Genomic DNA, 25,024 nt, shown 5'->3' on the forward strand with positions numbered 1-25,024 from the left:
TTTTTTTCCAATTATTCACTATTTATACAGTCTCGCAACGAATACTCTTATAGCTAATGCTTTGCACACATTCAAGATGATTTCCTAAGCCTGTATTTCTAACAGTGGGTATTGCTGAAGCAAAGGCAGTGCAAACATTTAAAGCTTTTGACATTTGTTTCCAACCCGGCCTCCCCAGCAGTTGTACCTTTTTTTTTTTTGCGGTACGCGGGCCTCTCACTGCTGTGGCCTCTCCCGTTGCGGAGCACAGGCTCCGGACGCGCAGGCTCAGCGGCCATGACTCACGGGCCCAGCCGCTCCGCGGCATGTGGGATCTTCCCGGACCGGGGCACGAACCCGTGTCCCCTGCATCGGCAGGTGGACTCTCAACCACTGCGCCACCAGGGAAGCCCAGGTGTACCTTTTTCTATCCTCCTTAGCAGGGCCCGTTTCCCACAACTGCTCCAGCTCTGAGCACTACTGACAATTTGACAGAGAAGGAGCATCTCGTTTTATTTGTGCATCAGTGACTCACGTGCTTTCGTGGAACTCGCGAAACGCACTCAGCTCTGTGACGAGACCTGGGCCATGTAGTCTTTGCCCTCAAGACTGCTGACAATCAGGTGGGAAACCTGATGCTTGGTGGCAGCTGGCTGCAGAGGGGAGGGGGCTTATGTGAGAGTGCTGGGAAGCATTTCTGTCCTGGGGGGTATTTCTGAAGGAGGAATCAATAGGATTTGATTCTTAGATAAAACAATGAAGTTGGTTGCATGAAAAGTGACTGTAGGGCTGCCAGCTAGAGAAAGGATAGAGGAAACTGGATATTGGAAATCGGGTCACTAAAAGGACCTTATTCAGGGCCAAGGAGACAGTTCCTAGAGGAGCCTGGGTGGGGGTGAGGCTGGTAACAGCTCTTGCTTTCTCTTTTTAACTTTTGGAGGAAGCATCTTTACTTGGGTAAAGAAAAAACAATAATGAATTTTTGTAATGTTAGGTGTGCTGCATTTGAAATGTTAGTAGTTCTTCAAAGTTCAGAGGCCAGTGGAATATGAGGTTGGGGCACAGGTAAGAGAGTAGAGCTTCCAGTGACGACCTGGGTGTCCTCAGTATCCAGTGGCTTTGGCCACCAAGGGCTGGACGAAATCTGAGGCAGTGAGTACGCGTGTGCGTGTGTGTGTGTGCCGAGAGGGTGGCGGAGGGGAGGCAGAGGGCCGAGACGCAGCCGAGAAGCGGAGCCAGTAGAAGACACAGAACTGTTCCAAGTCCTTCTCAAATTGGGGGGGCCTCACACAAGTGGGAGCACAGTGCCCACACAGGTTTCCCAGGGGTGAGTCTTCCAGGAGGAGGGGAGATAAGGGCCAGCATCAAGCCAGTTGTCTCTCCCACCCTGAGATGTGGTCCTGAAAGGAGAACCGATTTTCTCAAAGACACACAACACACCCCGAAGTGGCTCTGGGCCAAAATATATGTCCACTGACCTCCAAGGACAGTATTTGGGATTGTGCAAGGAGAAGGCAGAAAAAGCCCGATTTTAACACCACAGTGTTATGCCGACCTATGTGTCAGGCTCTCGATTCTCACCCACATGGCCTGGCTACCAAACAGGTAATTTCTTTGGAGCACTCGCTCTTGGAAGCCTGTGCTACATCCCGAATTCCACAACTGACTCCTAGAATTGAGTTTTTGGAGACGAGGATTCACTACAACTACACCACACGTTCAGCTACGGAAGCGCGGGAGTGTTAAAGGTCCTACGGATTAACGAAAATTTCCCTGTGTGAAAGGAGATGTGTAAAAAATTACAGAGTCCTTTCCAGAACCTACTTACCTGATGGAGTTAGAGACTCAGAAACAAAATTATTTCCCAAAGAGAAGGTTTGGGGTCCTGCTGGAGGCACGAAGATCACCCGAGCAGCTTCTGCCTGAATCCTCTTGCGGGTCAAGCTGAGGAGTCGGCCCAAACTCCTCGACTTGTCTGCACAAAACCTCCCACCGCCCCCTAAACGTCTTCACTATGCATCAGAATTCCCCGCTAAATTACTTTTGGGCATCTACTTCTAACTTTCCCCCATATCTTATGCCCTCACTCTAAATAATTATAATAATGCACACATTGGACAAATCTTTTAAAAATGAAGCAATGTTTACAACTCCGGCAGACCATAAAATGCACATGTTCGGGTATTGTTATGAACTAGAAGCTGCCAAACTGATAAGGAGTAAAGAAAGGTCAGGCTTTCTTTTTCCTTTTTTTGGGGGGGGGGGTGCACCACACAGCTTGCGGATCCTGTTTCCCTGACCAGGGATTGAACCCCTGCCATGGCAGTGAACGTGCTGAGTCCTCCCCCTGGACCTCCCGGGAATTCCCCGTTTTTCTTTTTTTTTAATAAGGGTAGAAACTCGGTCTGTCAAAGCTTCTGGTGTGGAATCTATTACTTACAGTCAACACGTGCAAACCTAAAAGTGCTGTCCTAACCCCAGGAAAACAGCAGGCCAACAGGGTCCAGCTTAAGAAATGACCCGATTTTCACAATGAGCCTTCTCCTCCCAATGTTTTGAAATCTGAAGCACTAGACTGTTAAAAACCCATATGTTTATGGTGGGTAGGCTGGGGCAGAGGGGTGATATGGCTTGAATTCCTCAGGGCAGAATCACACTAGGGGTGCTTTCTAGTTCCATGCCAGTCGCCTCCAGGGGGGGGAGTTGCTGCTGCCTGAAGGGACTAGCGGTATCGATCACAGAAATAAAACATTCCTGGTTAGTCCTTCAAAATACATCTTTTGGCATTCGGTGATTTTCTAGGAAGTGCAGAAGAAAAAGTTTTAGCCCTTTGGGAGTGTCTTAAATCACCTGAGAAGCAGCCAAGTCTTGCGTGCATCTGTTGTCACTTGTCCCTTTTCTGTCTTTGTGCTGCCACCTAGGGAGGAAGGAGAATACATGTTGTATCCTGGTGAAGAGAGGCAGTCACCTGCAATCCCGAGGACCATCTGCACCTTCCAGAACAGAAAAGCAAGGCTGGTTGGGTTAGTCCTGAGATCAGCAGCTGTGCATTTGTGCTTCAAAGAGAAGCCTTTGGGACTTCCCTGGTGGCACAGTGGTTAAGAATCCACCTGCCAATGCAAGGGACAAGGGTTGGAGCCCTGGTCCGGGAAGATCCCACGTGCTGTTGAGCAACTAACGCGCCACAACTACTGAGCCTGTGCTCTAGAGCCCACAAGCCACAACTACTGAGCCCACATGCCACAACTACTGAAGCCTGGCCACAACAAGAGAAGCCACTGCAGTGAGAAGCCTGCACGCCACATCGAAGAGTGGCCCCTGCTCGCTGCAACTACAGAAAGCCCGTGCGCAGCAACGAAGACCCAGTGCAGCCAAAAATAAATAAATAAAATAAATAAATGAAAAAGAGAAGCCCTCAGGCAAAGGAAGCAGTTTCCGTTGGGGCGAACTCATTCTAGGGCTAATGTTAGGCTCCTGGAGGTGGGTGAGATGCACATTTTCCTTCCAGTGTTCAAAGGGAGTGAAATACAAAATAATGTTAAGGTTGCCCAAACTCAGGGAATAGATACCCTCATTTCAGGAAAAAAATGATAATACAAGAAACAGATGAAAAAAAAGTTCTAAGGTGAATAATTCTTTTTTTTTTTTATTGGCGGTACAAGGGCCTCTCACTGTTGTGGCCTCTCCCGTTGCGGAGCGCAGGCTCCGGACGCACAGGCTCAGCGGCCATGGCTCACGGGCCCAGCCGCTCCGCGGCATGTGGGATCTTCCCGGACCGGGGCACGAACCCGTGTCCCCTGCATCGGCAGGCGGATTCTCAACCACTGCGCCACCAGGGAAGCCCTAAGGTGAATAATTCTTAAACCATGTTTTCTTCTCTTTTCCTATGCAGATCCAATGTATAAAAAATAAATATAGACTTGCTGGTGGAAGTAGTAGTCCTTAATATCCTCCTGAAAAATGCCATGGAACAAGTGTAATTATTGCAAGCTGGTTTCTTGCTGAGCACAAAGTCAAACAATTTACTCTGGACCTATAAGTTATCAAAAAAAAAAGTTGATGGAAATCAGACTTCTATGCCATAAGGGGATAAGGTGTGACAGAGGTTAGACCTTCCCTGACCACCCGCCTCACCAGAACTCTGTCCACTTCCCGGCTCAGCTTCTTCCACAGCCCCCGGCAATATCTGACACCCCATCTAGCCGCCCCCCTAGAGCAGAAACTTCTTGAACGCAGGTATTTTTGCTTGCCACGTGGACAGCTGCATTCCCAGTGCCTAGAACAACATTTGGCACCAAGCGGGTGCTCAGTATATGCTCTTAAAAGAATAAATGAATCTAAGCTTATTCCTTGGCTTTTTTCTTTTGAAAGAACTTATAACTCGACTAACTTTAATTTTACACGTTCTGATTAAAGCACACGTGTAAGGTAACAATTCTCTTAACATCCACGAAGAAGCTCTGATTCTTCTGTAAAATCACATTCAGTGTTTCCCTCCACCCCTCCCTGTCTCAAATAGGCTTGATTAGTGTGAGACCATCAAAATAACATTTATTAACAAAAGTACAGTAATTGCTAAAAAGCTGACAGCTGAATTAAAGACTTGGCATGCAAATGCAATAGCTAAGTAGAAGCTTTGCTTTAATTCTGGCTCAGCACTGCTGAGGATAAATTGACCCACAGAATTCATTATGAATAGAGCAAGAAGATGAAACAGAATAAATCTGATTTTTCCTTTCTTAGGATAAAATTCACAATTAAAACAGACTTCTGAAGGGGCTTCCCTGGTGGCGCAGTGGTTGCGCGTCCGCCTGCCGATGCGGGGGACGCGGGTTCGTGCCCCGGTCCGGGAGGATCCCACGTGCCGCGGAGCGGCTGGGCCCGTGAGCCGTGGCCGCTGAGCCTGCGCGTCCGGAGCCTGCGCTCCGCAACGGGAGAGGCCACAACGGTGAGAGGCCCGCGTACCGCAAAAACAAAAAACAAACAAAAAACGACTACTGAAGGATAAATGGCCATAAAAGCTACATACACAATGATAAGAACCTTGGGGAGGCAAAAAAGAGAGAGGGCTGGGCTTGAGGGTGGAAGGGCAGCCTCGGGCTTGGCCACTCAGTCTGGGTGACCTCACTTGGACCATCTATGAAACAGGGATACGCCCCCCTTCCAGTCTACCTTAGAAGGTTGTTGTAAAGATTAATTTAACTCCTGATACAGGATTGCTGTAGAAACTGTAAAGTACGATTAGACATGAGGTACTTTTCATCAATCTAATGACCCTGAGGAGTGTATAAACTGGAGGAGTGTATAAATCTGTGTATCAAAAGGTGTACGAACCTAATCATTTCTTCCTCATTCAGATGAGATCAAAGCCTGTGGACATCTTCCAAGGACACTAACAAACAGCCTTTCACTTGCCTTCCTAGACTCAGAGCTCCTTGCCTTCCACCAAGAGGTTCAACTGTATAATGCAGCGAACTCTGGAGATCTCCACATTTTGGATTAGTCCTGGAGAAAGGGCTGTTTGGGAAACAAATACGTGATACGAGGCAGCTAGTCAAGTTAGATCAACTTTAAGAACAGAGAAAGTCAATCTTAGCCTATGTGAAGAGGCTGTCTTTCAAATCTGGTGAAGGGGTGACTTCCCAGGATGCTACGCAAGTCAAATTTGGGCCTCTGGGGAAGGGAGTTAATTTGGTGCGGAGAGCCCGGCAGTCGGAAGTCCTGAGTTTAGGTTCTGGCTCAGTTATTTACTAGCTGTGTGACCTTGGGCAAATGAAATGACCTTACCCTTCTCAACTGTAAAATGGAGGAAATAATACCAATTGTGCCACATGGTTTCTGGAAGGATTTTAAACCCATAAATTCATGGGAAAAGTGCTTAAAAATTGCAAGGCACTTTGCCAGTCTTTGTTATTACTTTCTAAGAATTATGCTCTTTGCAGTTCTTTCCACTGCAAAGTAATCTATGGAAAATGAAGAAAAGAGACAAATATATAACATGAACACAATAGCCAGAGTGAACATGTTGGTGTATTTGCTTCCAGTGAAACAGGTGAGATAATCCACCCAAGGAGCTCAGACGAGGGCCTGATGCGGGGTGAGCACAGGACAGATGCTAATCAAGGGCATAGCCTCACAGAGGTGGAGGAGATGAGGCTCCCCAAGCAGCAGTGACCGCAGGGCAGGACATCAAACAACCCAGTGATCTAGTCTCATCTCACACGGAAGACACCACTGTGGGCCGGCCATGCTCGTGGTTTGTCCGTGGGTCAGAGTTAAGGCAGGATTAGGACTACAGCCACGTATAAATCCAGCTCCTTTAAATTAATTGGCCTTTTTAGACCAATTATTTTACTTTTTAAAAGTAAACTTTTTAGTTTAGTTTGAAACATGGTTGGTCATTTTCACTTCATTTTCATCTGTTTACTGTTATTGTCATAAGTTTGCATGCAGTATAAACACTGTACATTTAGTAAATGTAAATGGGTACATTTCAGCTTCTCACTTCCAAATGGCCTTTGTGTCTGGCTAAAGCCCCGAGTAAGAGAAATGGGAGAGCGGGAGTGGACGGCGGCACACTAAAAACAGACCTGAACGGATGAAACGCAGTCCCACTTGACATCCACATTAAACCTGATGGAGGGGAATCTCTTTGGGAGTCAGAACCCGAGAAGCACAAACCTGGAAGATGAAAGAGCCTGAGAGCCAGAGTACAAGGAAAATTTAAATCGAAGATAAACCAGGCACAAAAAAGGAAAGAATGTTGGTAATCTGAGATCAGTTTCAGAAATACGGACGGTTTCATGAAAATGATGGAGGCTCTTGTGTGTGTACACACAAGTGGTTTTAGAGTTTGCAGAAATCTTTTGAAGCTTTCCCAACTCAGCACATTAATAAAAAAGATAAAGGTTGTAAGTAAGAGAAGCAAAGTGCCAAAGGATTTGAGTAAGGTACAGTACCCCAATGTTTGGTACTGTACCTTTGGTAATAAAGTTTAAAAAGTCTCTAGTTTGAAATTCTTTAAATTTGAAGGAAGGATAGGATACATACGTGTATGTGTGTATATACGTATATATGTTTGTGGGTGCGTATGTGTATGTGTGCATCTATTTGTATATAAGTGTGTGAGTATATACATGTGTGTCTATTTGTGTATATTGTGCATGTATATATATAAAGCCCACATTGATTTGTTCCTAATATTATTCCCCCAAATAGCACTTGGCATGTGTAACCCCTTTAGTTTTTCATTCTTCAACTACTATTCAACTCCTAGTTAACACTGCACATTCCAAGTAGGATTAGTATCTTCTTCTTGACATCAAAGGTAAACTCAAATATGGAAGAAAACAAAATTGATGATTTCACAAATTCCCATTTAATCTATAGCTAAGTCATGATGGGAGCTCCTATTTAAAGCTCCTGAAATCTAATGTACAGTATAGTGACTATAGTTAATAATACTGTATTGTATACTTGAAATTTGCTGAGAGAATAGATCTTCAGTGTTCACATCACACACACACATACACGGTAAACAAGTGATGTGACAAATATGTTAATGAGCTTGGTTATGGTAATCATTTCACAATGCATATCAAAACATCACATTGTACACTTTAAATATATACAATTTAATTTGTCAATTATACCTCTATAAAGCTGGAAAAAAATAAAAGCTTCTGTGAAGACAAGGAGTATATAGACCACATATACTCTCAAACTTCAATAATTTAGGTTATGGGCTTTATATGAATAATCTTTAAATGCCATGTAAAAGCAAATTTATTAACAGCACAGATGTAAACAATGTATTCTAACTTGAGACGTTCTGACACAGATAAAATGACTACAGTAAGTGAAGTTTAATCAACTGACAGAAGAAAATTCACAGCCCTTTATCCAGAGATTAAAGATTATATCTATTTCTATTAAGCCTATACAAGGAGTTTATGAGTGAGTTTATGAATATGTTCTTAAACTTCAAATCTAAGAGCACCACAGAAAACCACTCAGAATAAAACTTGAATTCCAAAGTTCAGCCATAAAATGTCAAGGAACCCCATTCTGTACTGCAGAACACTTTTCTGAGGTGTCCGGTACAGACTAACTGATTGATCGATTGATTACCTCATACCTTTATTGAAGGCCTACTCTGTGCTGCCCCATGTTAGGTGCTGTGGACATAACTGTGACCTAGTCAGGCAAGGTTCTGTGAAGAGGGTGAGGCAGGAAGATGGGAGAGGATTGGAGGCAAGTGAGGAATTAGGAATTGCATCTCTGAAAAAATGATGCTTGAGATGCCTGAAATGACCTGATGGAACAAATCATGTGAAGATCTGGAGGAAGGATATAAAAGATAAACAAGTCACACAAAGGCACTGATATGGGAACAGTGTGGCATATTCAAGGACCAACAAGAAGGTCATGTAATAGCTTAGACAATTTGAAAGACCAAGAGAGATCAAGATCATGACTTTGACCCTTGCGATAAAAAAGTCAAGTCTCAATTAGTGAGGACACTGGTTAGAATACTCAACCTATCCAACATTTGTACCCAACCTATCCAGCGTGTACCAACATCTACCAACTGCATACTCTGTGCAAGACACAAAGGTGAATAGTACAGAGTTCCTGCTGTTAAGTAGCTTACCTTCAACAGGGGTGATAATTCACGAGTTTAAGAAGCCTTTCTCTCATCCTTTTGCCCTTTGGGTTGGGTGTCACTCTCCTGGCTCCTATGGCACCCTGCCTTACAACTACAGCTGCTGTGGGGATTAAATGAATTATTGTATGTAAAGTGCTCAGAACAGTGCCAAGCATATAAATGCTAGACAGTATTTGTTGTTATTAGTATCATTAGTTATTAGTATTATGAAATGATCACATGAGAAACAGGATATTAGTACAATTTCAAGGTATCTCAAAAATGGAGGGGCATTTCACAAAATAACTGACCAGTACTCTCAAAGTGTCAAGGTCTCTGAAAGATAAAGAAAGACTGAGAGACACATTACAAAAAAGAGGAGGGCTTCCCTGGTGGTGCAGTGGTTGAGAGTCCGCCTGCCAATGCAGGGGACACGGGTTTGTGCCCCAGTCCGGGAAGATCCCACATGCCGCGGAGCGGCTGGGCCCGTGAGCCATGGCCACTGAGCCTGCGCATCCGGAGCCTGTGCTCTGCAACGGTAGAGGCCACAACAGTGAGAGGCCTGCGTACTGCAAAAAAAAAAAAAAAAAAAAAAAAAAAGAGAGAGATGCTTAACTAAATGCAATGTGGAAGGATGGACTGGACCCTGGAATAGAAAAACAACATTAGTGTAAAAATAGGTGAAACTCAAACAAGGGGGTAGATTAGTTAATAATACTGTATTATTGTAAAGTCCCTGGTTTTGATAATCGTACTGGTTATATAAGGTGTTAAGGTTAGAGGAAGCTGAGTGAAGGGTATATGTATACTCTCTACTGTTTTTGCAACTTTTCTATAAGTCTAAAGTTATTTCAAAATAAACAAGTAAAGACAAAAGAAAAGAAAGAAATTGGCACAGAAATGTCAGAGATGTTGGAATTAGCAGACAAGAATATTTAAGTAGCTATTGTTACCCGTAACGAACTATTTGAAGGAGAACACAATGAGAGAAATGCGAAGATATAAAAAAGCCAAATGGAACATCTAGGGCTGAAAATTCCAATATATGAAATAAAAATTCACTAACTGAGGTTATAGAAAATGAAACACTACAAGACAAAGTAAAACTGAAAATAAAGAAGAAGAACAGAAATTAAAGGACCTGTGGGACATCAAGTAGTCTAGCATACATGTAACTGGAGTCCCAGAAGCCAAGAGGGTGAAGAGAAAAGGGGGTGGGTGGGTGAAGAACAGAAAATTTATAGAAATACTGGCCAGAAATTTTCCAAATTTGATGAAAATAATCAAGAAAACAAAGAATAGACACAAATAACCAAATCAGGTATGAAAGAAGGAATATCACTACAGATTCACAGACATGAAAAGGATAATAAAAATATAAGAAACAAGTTATACCAATAAATTTGACAACTAGATGAAATAGATACATTTCTTGAAAGATATAAATTACTAAAACTGGCACAAGAAAAAGAAGAAAATTAGAATAGCTCTACATCTATTATAGAAATTGAACTAGTAACTAAAAAATTTCCCAGAAAAAAAAAAAAATTCCAGGCCCAAATGGCTTCACTAGTGAATTCTGTCCAACATAAAAAGGAAAAACAATACTAATCTCACAAAAACGCTTTCAGAAAATGGGTGATGAGAGACTATTTCCCAGCTCATTTAATAAAGTCAGCTTTACTCTGATACCAAAACTGAACAAAATCATTACAAATAAGGAAAACTACAGACCAATATCCCTCATGAACAGAGATTTAAAAAATCGTTAATAAAATATTAGGAAATAAAACACAATACGATATATGAAAAGACCAAGTGAGTTTATCCCAGGAATGTAAAGTTCAACATTCAAAAATCGATCATTATACGTCACATATTAAAATATATTCCTTTACTAAAGGAAAACTGCATGATCATCTCAATAGATGAAGAAAAATTATTTGACAAAATTCAATATCCATTCATGATTAAAACTCTCACTGAAAAGAAGAGAACTTCCTCAGTCTGATAAAGGAAATCTACAAAAACCACACACATGGATCAATAGTAGCAGCAAGCACACCTCTTCCCTGGATCTTGGTTTCTAAATACCATTCTCCTCTAAAAGGAACCCTGGCTCCTTGGGAAAAAGGCTGATTCCAGGGCTTGGACAGGGAGAATACATGAAGAGCCTGGAATACCCTCTTGCAGAAGAAGTAATGAAGTATTTAAAAATGAATGAAACATAACAAAAAGATACAGTAGCCAGCTTGAAGGGACTCCTACTGGCCCTTCTGGGACAATATGAGGAACAGAATAATGTAATTTAACTCACTTTATAAAATAACCTTCAAGTGCATGATGATATAAGCTCATAAATAAATAAGTAGAGAAGGGAAAGCCCTTCCTTCTAGAAAAATGCCAAAATAAATAAATATAAATGTAAAATAAATAAATATAAAAGAAATGATGGAGTTGGAGAAAACATCAGTTTTATTTTAAAACTTGTGAGTGAATGTTGAATGAGGAATAGGATACTTAGAAGTGCCAGAGTATTTGCCCACAAATCACTTATTAATTACAAAGAGAAAAATAATAACTCTATAGTGGCTAAACCTGGTGGACACCACCTTAATCAAGCAATCAAAGTTAACATCCCTAGTGTTGGGTCATGTGACTCTTGACATGGTGCACTAAGAAAGACACAGCATTACTTCTGTGGGTGCCCAAAAGGTAAAACTTGGATCTAATCAAGAGGATACACTAGGCAAACTCAAAGTGAGGAACATTCGACTAAATAACCAGCCGGTGCTCTTCAAAAATGTCAAGGTCAAGTAAGACAAGGAATAGGTGAGAAATTTTTCCAAATTAAAGAAGACAACAAAAGAAGGCTCAGTGCTAGACAGTTTTACCATGGATGTTCTTTAAAATTTTCCAGAAATAGAATGTTCTTATGCAAAATTATTCCTTCCAGAATATTGGGAAAGATTGAAAGCCAGCTGAATTCTAACACTAAGACCTAACAGCAATATTACTTTCGAATATAGATGCAAAAATTCTAAATAAAAGCCTAGAAAACCTAATTGAGAACTAGATTTGACAATGGTTAAACCAGATAGGGAGCATCCACGATGCTATCCTTTATCTACTGCCAGGTAGAGTTTAGTGTAGGAACTCAAGCACAGTTTAGTTGTGATAAAAACTCTACAACCAGCACAAGAGATGCCAAAAATATATTTGATAACAACCAATACCAATTACTAATTAAAACTTTAAGGAAACTAAGTATAAAAGGAAATACCAAAGATAGATATTCTTTATCATATTAACAATAGCTAGTGTCAGAACCGATGTAACGCAAATTAATAAAATCACAAATTAGGCAAAGATAACTACTATTACATATTATTCTTCAATACTGTTCTAGTCTTACCCATGTAATATGATATAAAAGATATAAAAGAGCTATAACTATCAGAAAGAATTGCACACAAATTTTTCGAAGTAAGATTATGTACCTTATTATGCATTGAAAACCCAATATGAATAAAATTTAAAAATTTAGATTAATAGTTTAGTAAATTAGTTATTTAAAGGATAAATATATAAAAATGTAAAACTTTACCACAAAATAGCCAGTTAAGAGATATAACTGAAAAAAAAAATTTCATTAATACCAACAAGAATACCTAGAGATACTCCTAAAAAGAAGTATCTAGAACCTACATGAAGATGAAGAACCAAATGTTGGTGCAAGGTATGATTAGGATTTTAGTAAATATAGACAAATACCATATTCCTGAATAAGGACACTGACTTTTGTAAAGATGTGTTTTTCTCAAAATAATTTATGGGTCTAACAAAATCTCAGTAAAACCCATTAGAATTTACTCTTAGAACCTGTAAAAATGATCCTACAAATCTAATGGAAAAAATGAATAGGTGAGAAAATAATTACAAACCAAGGGAAAAAAAGTACAATGAACACAGTGGACAAAAATGAATGTCTTTAAGTTATAAAATACTTTTTAGAATCAATAAGAAAAATACTGCTACTCCAATAATTTAATAAAGGGCATAAACAGATAATTCTCTATAAGACGGCAAATGATAGGTAAATGTGAAAAAATGAACAATATTATTACTGTGGACAAAAAAATGTTGCCTGCCATTTCAGAAAACAACAAATGTTGCCCACCATCAAGCCATCAGCCTCTGCAGAGCCTCCCCTCACCCGCCCCCCACCTCGGTGCGCCCTGAGGGGAATTCAGGATGGAGAAAAACAGAATACTGGCCCTAGACAGTTCAGATGCACATCAAAGGAGTAATTTCAATGAGCCCAGACTCTTGCAACTTCCCATACCCAGAAAAGCACTAAACTCATTAACTTGAGATGTCTGGGTTTTTTTTTTGTGTGTGTGTGTGTATGATTAGCAGTAATCTTTTGATGTTTGACTGCATGTTTTTTTTTTCCAACAAAAATTCCTACCTGTCCTGGCTTCTCTCTTACCTCTTTGGAACAGTTCCTCAGAGCTATCTGAGAGGCTGCCTCCCAGGCTATAGTCCTCTGTAAGTTCCCCGAATAAAACATAACTCTCAACTTTCAGGTTGTGTGGGGTTTTTTTCAGTCGACATTATTAATCAGGAAAATGTGAATTAAAACCACACTAACATGCCTTTTTTCCACTTATTTGCAAAGATACTATTAAAAGCTAATAAGATAAGGACTCATACCATCATTTGTTAGAGTGCAAGATATTATAACCTTTCTGTGAAATATAGTCCCAAAAGTAAATATTTGAAAAACTTAGTTATGAATCAGTAAGCCCACATCTAAAAATCCATTCTAAGAAAACAATAAAAGATATGGACAAATATTTACATAGAATCTGATTCTTCCAATAGCAAATGTTTAAAAATAATACAAATGTCCAGAATAGGACTATGATCATTAAATAATCAAATACTCAAATAATTAAAAATTACTGTCATTAAAAAAGTATATTTATGAAGAATAGTAGCCTGGGAAAATGCTCATAAAATGATGTCAAGAAAAAAGGTTATAAAATTACTATTATAATTCCTTTAAAAATTATTATAGAAGAAAATGCACCATATTATCTCCAGGTAATGAAAAGTAGGGAGATTATAATTTTTGTTTTATACTTTTCTCTATTTTCTGCAAAGAACATGTATTCATAAAACAGCAAATACATTAAACAAAAGATTTACCAAAAACTAAACGCTTTTAAAAAGTAGTAGTTTATCTGATAGTTGTGTTATATTTCTCTCAGTATATTGAAAACCATATTGCTATAGCTACCATGTGCAAAGTTGCATAAAATAACAGGCATACACTCAAATATTGTCACACATCAGTTTATTGAGGAAATTGTGATGCTAGAGGTTAATTCTATTCACTTGATTACTTTTCATGATGTCAAACAAAACTCCAAAGGCCACAAGCCATGAAGTTACACCATTACTTTCCCATATTTTGTTCAGGAAACACAAAAATCAATGACAAAGAAATGTTCAAGTGAATCTGAAAATTGCCCCCTTCCTACTTTTTTTCAAAAGGTGGTAATTAAGGGTTAGGACGTACAGTGGAATGGAGGAAGGATGAAAATGGGACATGTAGAAGGCAAATATTTTTGCTTGATTTAATTTTCAAAGTTTCAAATCTTTCCAATTTTTTTTAACATGTTTTGCACCAAAAAAGGAATCAATACTTTTCATTCCACTCTTGTCAACTTTAGCCAAAGCCTTCTGAGCTGCAGTCATTTTGCTATTTTTCTGTTAGTGAAAATAAGAGAGAAAAATTGTTACGAATGTAACATTTATAAATCATACATGCAAATCAAACAAGACCATGCATGTCTCAAGGTTCATTAAGGGAGGTAAGCATTTGCTGCTGACATGCTTCATAAGGGAGTGATTCTTTTTAAAAGTTCTGATTTCTATTCAGAATTCAGATCTAAGAGACAAAATATGTTAAAAGAGGCAGGAGACAAAACTGCCGCCTTCTAAGGAGTGGAATGTTACAACCAACGGTTTACTTTAGGGGAAATAATTCTGGAGGGTGTATTAAGTGAAATAACACAAACAATGGAACTGACACAGGCAGCAATTGTCGGAGGGAGGAATTACAGCCTTGTATTACCAAATGATGAATAATTCACAACAACCTACCATCTGATTTTATTCATAGGCTCTATGGGAAACCAAGGACAAAGCTATTATATTCAAAAGATAACCTGTATTGCAAAGCATCCAGGACCAGCAGGATAGCTGTCCCATTTTTCCTCCAACAAAAAAATACTTTCTAAAAAGCTGACTCCAAATAACTCTGCCTTTTAAAATTCTATCTCTTCCTGGTCACTGTTTTTGTTTTGTTTTGTTTTGCCATGTCCTATAACAAGCACTGGCAGAAGGGAAATAGCAGCTGATTTTACTTCAGTGTTCAGCAAAAGCATAAATGATGGGAATCAGCAAAGAAAAAATCATCTGTCTCCCTGGGAACTGTGAGACAGAGCCATTGCCAAGGTATCTTTTAAGGGCACAGTCAATATATGATCCCTAAAAATTTGCTTTTTACATTCTGTCACTTATAATTTAGCAGGCTTATATTTTGGCTGGATGGGGAAAAGTGACAGTCTCTGAGACAAGTTATCCTCCATCCCCTGCAATTAACTGACATCCTGGTCCAACCTCTTATCTCACTGGTGCCGTGCCCAAGTGGATACAATGGGAAGCAGCACTTAGAAGGGTGGGGCAGAAATACTCCTCACAGAGAAACTCGAAAATGTCTCTGCTTACAGAAAGCAATGAGATAACCAGCTATTTTAGCCAAATCTCAAGTTGGATTATCCCCTGATAGCCCATGCCTTGATAAATTACATGTAGATTAAAGAATACAATTTTTAGAAAACATTAAATCTAAGGAGAGTAAGTGTTCTTAAAATCTAGGTGGAAGTTAACCTATCCTGGGGCAGGCAAGGTCTTTCTAAGCATAAAAATAATGAGAAAATCATAAAAAACTTCCATATTTAATCCTCAGATAAACTTAAAATAGTTCAAAAGTCAAATGAAAAGCCTAAACAAACTGGAAAATTATCTGTACCCTATATGTCATGAAAAGTGTTAATAGCCTGAATTTAGAACGAGCTCTTACAAATCAACAAGAAAAACATTACTATCCCAATATAAAAAGAGGCAAGAAACACGAACCGACAATTTGCAAAAATGCAGATAGGCAATAAGCATTTGGAAAAACAACCTTTCTACCTAAAGTAGCCTACTTAGGCAAATTTTTCAAGAATAAAAATAATACTCGATGTTGTCAAGAATGTGAGATGAACACTCATCAGCAATAATGGCTGGGAGTACAAATTTCTGCTACATTTTTGGAAAGCATTTTAGCTACATATATGTAGACCAGTAATCACGGAAAGAGTGCATGTTTTCTAAGCCTTTACTCTTCGTTTTAAATTGTGTCTAATGAAATAGTCAGAGATGCAGACTATAAATAAGAATGTTTATCACTTCATTAAAACAAAAACAAAAAAGCAGAAGTAACCTATGTGTCCAAAAATAGGAGAATGATTAAATAGACTATATTCCCTGTGGTGAAATAAAATAACACATGACTGAATATCACGAAACCATTAATAATTTTTCAAAGAAAGCTTAATGACGTGAACATTTTCACAATATAGAGCTAAACGAAAAAGGCAGAACCCCAAACTATATATATATGTGTATATATATATATATATATATGCCAAATTTAAAAGCTATGTATGTATAATATTTATGATGACGTATAGGATAAATCAGTAAGAAATGTTATGAAAATATGTGCTCTGGTGGTTGCTGAATTATGGAGTGGTTAATAACTGCTGTCATTATCATAATTTCTGGGAAGCTACCGGGCAGCAGAGTCGACAAGAAATTACCTTTGGAGCCCCTTCCTCTGCCCCATCCTATCACTCTGAATATATTGCAAAGTTTAGGCACACTCTTGCTAATAAGTATACTGCCTTTCTTTATCTGTAAAAAGTCTTCTTTGCTTGACACTTTCATTACCATTCACAATTTTGCATTAATTCTTAAGTCACAGAAATGCAAGTTACTAATTCTTCATGGTTAAAATGATAAAATCACAATCAAGCATGCAATCGTTCCTCGAAGTCCCCGTGCGGCATCAGCCACAGAATTCAAGAGTACGCTGCTGCACCCAGACACATACCTTTACAGTCTTCAAATCTTTAGTGTTAAACTTAGTGTAATCTTCTTTTGCTTCTACGGGCTCATCTGATAACTTTACTTTCTGCAATGTTAGAGCAGTGAAGTGTCAAACGTCACCTTGACACTTACATCAGTCCATTAAAAAAAAACCCAACGTGTGCAATTTGGACCAATAGCGAGGCCAAATGGAGCAGCAGACCCTGCAGAGGGCTTACTTTTTACAAGTCCCTTCACTTTTTGCCAATTATCTAGGCACTAAGCCAGACGTCCCTTCTGAGAAGCAGCCTTGGCGATGGGGAGACGTGAGCAGGCAAGCCCATGACCCAGCCCTTAGGCTGTCTAGCAGTATGATCACATAATGTATGTACCAGGGACAGGGGGCATCGAGGTGACTGCTGACTTCCAGGACAGTCTAAGGGGGGTGGAATGCAGGCACAGAAGGCAAAGAAGAGAATTTCCTTTAAGATGGCCAGGGGTCCAGCCAGAACCCCGACTTCATTCACCTGCAGGGCTGCTGTAATGTCCATTTAGGAATACAGGAACAGCATTCTGACTATCACCATCTTTGTATAGCTTTATGTTCTTACCTCCTTTCAATTCAATTACCTCATTTTATCCACATAAGAACAACCTTGCAAAGCAAGCAGCCAGCAGAAGGAAGCACAGAGGTTAAGTGAACAGCTTAAGGTCACCTAGCAGAGGACTTGAGGTGAGATCTCAGCTATGGTACAAGTGCTCTTTCCATTGGACCCAATGCAATTAAGTCAACCTTTACTTCATGATTTCACCTTTCACATGAGCATTCTGCATCCATCAATGAATGTGAGAATCTTGTCAAGAGCTAGACTGTTGGCCATATGTTCATATTATAGTAGGAATCACGACACATTTATTATGTAAAAGGCACATAGCAGGGCAGGCAAGTCTTGATGTTTAACATGGAGAACTGACTGCACAGGGATCACAACTTGGACTTTTACAGATTGTCAAGCTCTCCGTGGAGACGCTGGGTTGACAAGACCCGACATGGACCCACCCAAGGAAACGCAGATTTTTTCCCAGCTTCACCCTTCACGCCCAGCTTTCACTACACAAACAACTGCAGAGTCGGTACTAAGCGATGCCACAGCCCATGTACAAAACAAGTGAGTAAAATGACACATCCTGAAATTCTTCACCAGCACACTGTTGAACACGTTGGGAAAAAACCATTAACTTTAACATCTACTTAAATTTCTGTTATTTAAAAGACTGAATCACTACAGATTTGGGGGAATGTTTCAGAAGAGATAGAAAAGTGGCTCAGAAAGACAGTAACAAAGGGTCTGACTAAATGGGTACAGTTCTGGAAAAAGAGGCAGACAGAAGAGTACAGAGGAACTAATGCTAAGATTGGTCTTATTCTTACAAATGATTTGCAAAGAAGGCACTTAGGAACATCTCCAAATCCACTGATTGCATTCAGCCCTGCTAGCTGACAGTGATAAATTCAAAAGATGGAAGGGGGGGTGAGAATTGGAAGCCGGGCCTCAACATAGTCAAACATAATAGTGATAAAATAATGCAAAACGTATTAAGGATGAGAGGCTCCATGCTACGGATTAGAACACAGATGCAAAGATACCTAACAGTCACTGGAACGTTATTTCCTGCAAACAATCAACTATATTTCTGTAAAAATCAATCAAATCCTAGACACAGATGGGAAACCTAGCAGCAGACATTATCCTACACTTGTTTAAACTATGGTACATCATCCAGTGCAGTTTGCTACGTACACACTGGAGCCCCAGGAAGACACAATAGAGCAGGAAACCTCAGAAAGCAACTAAAATAATCTAGGAGGTGAAGTTGAGATGTAGGAGAAATGAGATGCCAAGATCTAAATCTGGGCTTAGCCAAGTACCGCTCAGGGGCCAAGTCCAGCTGGCTGTCTGTTTTTATAAATGAAGTTTTACTGGAATACAGCCATACTGATTGGCTTATGAATTGTCTGTGGCTGTCTTCGTGCGGCCAGAGGGTAGGTCCTTGTTTTTTTGGCAGAAAGAATTCAGAGCTGAGACTGAGAGGCCAAGTAAGGAAAGGGTTTATTGAGTGACTGTACACCCTCAGGAAGGGAGTGCAGGCAGGCTCAGGTGAGCAGCAGTGAGTTCCTTTCGGCAAGCTGGTTTATACAGGGTGTGAAAATGATTGGGCGGAATATTCATCAAGAAGGGAGGGGTTTGGGGGGTAGTTTCCTGGTTGTCATCCCAGGTCCACCTTCCCGAGAGGAGGGGGAGTTTCTGTCCGTATTTGGTTTTGCTCAGCTCTGTCATGGTGCCGGTGCATGATGGGTACTGCTCTGGTTGCAATGCTAATTCTACTGTAATGAGGGCCTGATGAGCAAAAGGTTACATCCGACCAGGAGGTTCCTGCCTTTCTTTGTTTGCCTCCAGGACCGTTGTCTTCACAAGATATATGGTCTCCTGTCAGCCGGAGGTCCCCGCTTTTCTGTGTTTGCCCCTAGAACCCCTGTCACTGCAAGATGCATTATGGTCTCCTGTCACATGACCTGTGCCTCCCTCCTCTGCTCGTGTCTGGCTAACTGCCTGCTCTAACGTTTCCCCCCTCGAGGAGTCTGGACCCTTAAAATCTTTCAAGGGTCAAAGGGTCGGTGGTCCGTCTTCTGTAGCTGCTTCAAGCTGAGCAGGGGCATTGTCCCTACCAGCGGGGTCCAGATCACCTTGCTCTCTGTCAGAGACAGGAGGCGTCAGGGTCATTTACAGTGGCAGAGATAGAGAGTGGGGAGTAGGAGGAGGCTGCAGCCCTGTCCAGTGGATGTTGATGGTCCCCATCTTCGTGCAGGATGGGTTGAAATCCCTGGCATACCATCATCTGTAGGTGACACTGTTGTAACCTGAAGAAACAGACTTAACAAACAGGAGATGAAAAAGGCAGGGGCCCCAAATCAGCAAAAATATTATTGCAATCAGGGGTCCAAGCAGGGGTAGGAACCAGGTCATGTTTGGTAATACCCCTCTGACTGCAGTCCATGTGGAGCTGGCATTGGGGTTGTTACCCTTTCCAAAAGTGTGTAGCCATTGGGCCCGTTCCTGTATCTTTTGGATACCTTCTTCCACCTGGCCAGTGGTGTTGATGTAGGTGCAGCACATTTTTTTGATTACTGCACATACCCCTCCCCGTTCAGCGAGCAGAAAGTCCGGGGCCAGTCTGTTATCCATCACTACACTTGCTGGGAAATAAAGGGGGGATCCCCCATGGTCCTGGCCAGAGGAGATAGAATATCCGACAGGTTACAAAGCATTGCCTCAAGGTAGGCAAAGCCACCCATGGGGCCACCAAACAACAGCTGCTCCAGTTTCTGCCAGGATGAGGCCCATCAGCCTCTTATTTCAGGAGTGGCGGATACTATGGATGGTCACAGCTAGGTTCATCTGATTACTTAGCTGTCCTAGCGTGCACTGTCCCGCAAGCGGGGCATTATCTATCCAAGGAAAGGCCACAGCCAATCCTGGGGCGGGGAAGGAGAGCTGGGGTCGTCCTGAGAAGGCAGCTGGTTTATGTTCAGGCCGCAGAGGGACAGGCGTCTGGGGGAGTGCATGCCTGGCGCACTTCTGAGGAGCTGAGCCCTTCCTGTAAGTGGTTTGCCCAAGAGGGTGTACCCACACAGCTTGAGGACAGAGGCCACCGTTCCGAGAGGGCTCGTGAGGTGTGGGGACTTTTCTGTAGGCCTTAGGAGGGCCATATGGTAAACGCCGGACAACTGGCGTTTTCCCTCCCTCTTCCACTGGTCACTGGGGGCAGGGGCAGCAAGACTGGCTAGTCTCATTGCACTTGAGAATGAGTACTTGGTATTGGTTAGAAATATTAATGTGAGGGGTGAGATCCAAGCGTGGAAGCTGCATTAGGGACGGGATATGAACTTCAAGAGAGATGGGGTGAGTTTCTTGGCTAGGGCCAGCAAAACCTGATTTCCAGACTCTGAAATCACCTTTAGGACTTATCCTGATTAATTAGGTACTTAGTGAGCTCACTGGTTTCGGTGTCCACCAAAATATCTGAGGATAAAAAGGGCCTACCATTAGTCATTTCAAAGGGGCTGAGCCTTAGCTTGCCTGAGCCTGCCCGTGTTCCCTCCTGAGAGTTTACTATCTCTCAATAAATCCTCGCTTTGCTTACTTGGCCTCTTGTGACTCGTCTCTGAATTCTTTCTGTGAGGAAACAAGAACTAACCCTCTGGCAACATCTGTGGTAAGCCAGCCAGGAGAATTATTTGGAGGTCAAATATCCCTCCTCCTTTCCCTGGCAAGTCTTCGCCTCTCATCTCACTTGTGCTTGACTTCTTGTCATTCCTCTCCCTTTTGCTCCCTTTGCCTGTCACCTTTCAGACCTGCTTGCTGCAACATACGTGGCCATGGGTCAAGCGTATATAAGACACCAGGGTGCTTGCCACCACAAGACTCCTGCCGTGTAAGGATATGTGGGTCATGGAAGGGACTAGAGAGAAGACAGGTCTGTCCACTTACCTTAAAACAACTTCCATGCAACGTTTTTAGGCACACAAGCTTAAAACATAACACCCTCCCTTTCCTGTGGCTATCCCCACAGGATTATTTTAGGTCCACTTATGTCTGACTATCTTTGTCTCTGTATCTCTATCTTGCTCTTATTTTCGTGTCTTACTTCCTTTGAAATGGGGGGAAGAAATTTGTCAGGCGTTTTCCAACCTAGCTGCTAGGTCCTGCACATTTCACTATTGCATATGCATAGGGCATGTCAAGAAAAGTTTCCAGCCATTTTCACAGGCAGCCAGGGACAAGGACCATTTGATTAACTGTGATCAGGTTCAACTTTGTGGAAATATAAAATGCAGCCTTACTTGGACCGTAAATGAAAGGAAATTAAGACTTTCCTAGATAATAGAAAGGAGGCTTGTACACAGTCCTACATACCACCTCCCTTAGTGGCCAGTGCCTGTTTTCAGATCCTGACCACCCTTTTAGAGAAAGGGGACTGGGACCTAAATAGCTCCTGGAACTATGAAGATGTCTGTTCCAGGGGAATACACCCTGGAACACATGGATTACTCAATGGTCAGAGAATCTATAGAGAAACCTTCAGGAAGGTCGTTCAGCCTGGGTACCAGAGATGTCAGGATAGGACACAGGCCCCAGGACTCTGGGGCTGGCAGAGTTGCCATGTGGCAGGGCCACTACGCTGACATTGGCCAAAGTTGACAGGACTAGGTGAACAGGGATGCCTGTAGCCAGTCCTGACAGAGGGAACCCCTAAAGGGACATCCTGATTGTAGTGCTCCTGTCTTTTACAGGAGCCCTCTCTCCCTGAAGGATCGATGGGAAGCATCTCCTCCATCCCCAAGGATTCACCCCTCAGGGTGCATTCTAAGTCACTGGGACAAGTTTTCTCTAGATATTTTTGAACAGGAAAACCTCATCTTCTTCTGTAATACAGCCTGGCCCCAGTATAAACTCGAGGATGATGAGATCTGGCCAGAAAATGGAAGCCTCAACTATAATACCATCCTACAGTTAGAAGTTTTTTGTGAAAGGCATGGAAAACGGACAGAGATTCCTTATGCTCAGGCCTTTATGGCCCTAAGAGAGAACCCGGAGCTATGCAAGTCCTGCGTTAGGGAACCTTGCCGGTTGGGACCTGTTCAGACTATTCAAAAACCCCCTCTGGTAGCATCTCTGCAGGAAAATAAGTCTTGGACAGAAGACCCAAGTCCTCTTTCGCCATCTTCAGCCCCTCCAGCACCATATAAGCCTCTTTATCCTGCCATACCAGAAGTGCAGCCAGAGCTCCTTTGCCCCCTCTAAGAAGTAAGAGGCAGACCTCAGGGAATGACCAGAGTCTGCACCCCCTTTCTTTGTCTGACCTCAACCAGCGATGCACTCACTTAGGCTGATTCTCAGAGGATCCTAGCCAGTTCACTGAAGAATTCCAGGGACTAATGCTTTCCTACGACCTTACTTGGAAGGACCTGAATGTTGCCATTTCCCACTGCTGCACCCGTGAGGAAAAGACCCATATTCGGGTGCATGCTCAAGCATATGCTGATGAATTATACATCGTCCGACCCAATTATTACCCTGTGGGCATGACAGCAGTGCCACTGATCCATCCCAATTGGGACTATGAACCAGGCCAACCTAGTATCCCTAGAAGAGACCACATGATCCTTTGCCTCACTGAAGGGATGAGACGGTGCATAATCAAACCTGTCAACTATGATGAGGTTAAAGAGATCGCCCAAGGTCAGGACAAAAATCCAGCCCTATTTCGGGCCTGGCTGGTAGATTCCCTCAGAAAGTATACAAATGTGGACCCAGATGCTTTCGAGGGACGCACTGTGCTTGCAACTTACTTCATTTGCCATTTGGCCCCCGACATCCATAGGAAGCTGCAAAAGATTGCCTTGGGTCCCCAAACCCCTCTCAACCTTCTCATGGATATGGCTTTCAGTGTCTTTAACAATACAGACCAGAGATAGCCTCATCCACCAGAGGGCAGACAGCAGAAGCAAGAAGAACAACAGTCCTGCAGCCTGTGGGAGAAAAACCACATTCACAGAAAGACAGACAAGATGAAAAGGCAGAGAATGGAGGCAAAGATTGAGAAGATGCAAGAAATGTTTAACAAAGACCTAGAAGAATTAAAGAACAAACAAACAGAGATGAACAATACAATAACTGAAATGAAAACTACACTAGAAGGTATCAATAGCTGAATAACTGAGGCAGAAGAATGGATAAGTGACCTGGAAGACAGAATGGTGGAATTCACTGCTGATGAACAGAATAAAGAAAAAAGAATGAAAAGAAGTGAAGGCAGCCTAAGAGACCTCTGGGACAACATTAAATGCAACAACATTCGCATTATAGGGATCCCAGAAGAAGAGAGAGGGAAAGGACCAGAGAAAATATTTGAAGAGATTATAGTTGAAAACTTTGCTAACATGGGAAAGGAAATAGCTACCCAAGTCCAGGAAGCACAGCAGGTCCCATACAGGATAAACCCAAGGAGAAACATGCCGAGACACGTAGTAATCAAATTGGCAAAAATTAAAGACAAATGCTAAAGGAACTTCTCTAGGCAAGAAACACAAGAGAAGGAAAAGACCTACAAGAACAACCCGAAACAATTCAGTAAATGGTAATAGGACCATACATATCGATAATTACCTTAAATGTAAATGGATTAAATGCTCCCACCAAAAGACACAGACTGGCTGAATGGATACAAAAACAAGACCCATATATATGCTGTCTACAAGAGACCCACTTCAGACCTAGGGACACATACAGACTGAAAGTGAGGGGATGGAAAAAGATATTCCATGCAAATGGAAATCAAAAGAAAGCTGGAGTAGCTATACTCATATCAATTAAATGGACTTTAAAATAAAGAATGTTACAAGAGACAAGGAAGAACACTACATAATGATCAAGGGATCAATCCAAGAAGAAGATATAACAATTACAAATATATATGCACCCAACATAGGAGCACCTTAATACATAAGGCAACTGCTAACAGCTATGAAAGAGGAAATCGACAGTAACCCAATAATAGTGGGGGATTTTAACACCTCACTTACACCAATCGACAGATCATCCAAAATGAAAATAAATAAGGAAACAGAAGCTTTAAATGACACAATGGACCAGATAGATTTAATTGATATTTAAGGGACATTCCATCCCAAAACAGCAGATTACACTTTCTTCTCAAATGCACATGGAACATTCTCCAGGATCGATCACATCTTGGGTCACAAATCAAGCCTCAGTAAATTTAAGAAAATTGAAATCATATCAAGCATCTTTTCTGACCACAACGCTATGAGATTAGAAATGAATTACAGGGAAAAAAAACATAAAAAACAAAAACACATGGAGGCTAAACAATACATTCCTAAATGACCAAGAGATCACTGAAGAAATCAAAGAGGAGATCAAAAAATACCTAGAGACAAATGATAATGAAAATACGATGATCCAAAACCTATGGGATGCAGCAAAAGCAGTTCTAAGAGGGAAGTTTATAGCTATACAAGCCTACCTCAAGAAACAAGAAAAATCTCAAAGAAACAATCTAACCTTACACCTAAAGGAAGTAGAGAAAGAAGAACAAACAAAACCC

General features: G+C 41.5%; 1 protein-coding gene across 8 annotated transcripts in view; it reads right to left on the reverse strand.

Annotated features, from left to right (window-relative positions):
* Positions 1 to 2,135: 2,135 nt before the first annotated feature.
* RNASEH2B (ribonuclease H2 subunit B) overlaps positions 2,136 to 25,024 on the reverse strand; it is an 83,109-nt gene continuing 60,220 nt past the window's right edge. For 4 of the 8 annotated variants that reach the window (XM_024125925.3, XM_024125924.3, XM_024125928.3 and 1 more), the window contains 2 exons: positions 16,860 to 16,940; positions 13,974 to 14,404 (listed from right to left, as the gene is read on the reverse strand). In XM_024125925.3, coding sequence (XP_023981693.1) covers positions 14,279 to 14,404; positions 16,860 to 16,940 — 207 coding nt within the window. In that variant the 3' untranslated portion in view covers positions 13,974 to 14,278. Of the gene's footprint in view, positions 2,897 to 6,569; positions 6,661 to 13,973; positions 14,405 to 16,859; positions 16,941 to 25,024 lie in introns of those variants that run through there. The other 4 variants (XM_028497393.2, XM_024125926.3, XM_024125929.3 and 1 more) reach the window with 4 other exon arrangements.

This window comes from Physeter macrocephalus, chromosome 13 (genome assembly GCF_002837175.3).
Source record: "Physeter macrocephalus isolate SW-GA chromosome 13, ASM283717v5, whole genome shotgun sequence".
Classification (NCBI taxonomy): domain Eukaryota; kingdom Metazoa; phylum Chordata; class Mammalia; order Artiodactyla; family Physeteridae; genus Physeter; species Physeter macrocephalus.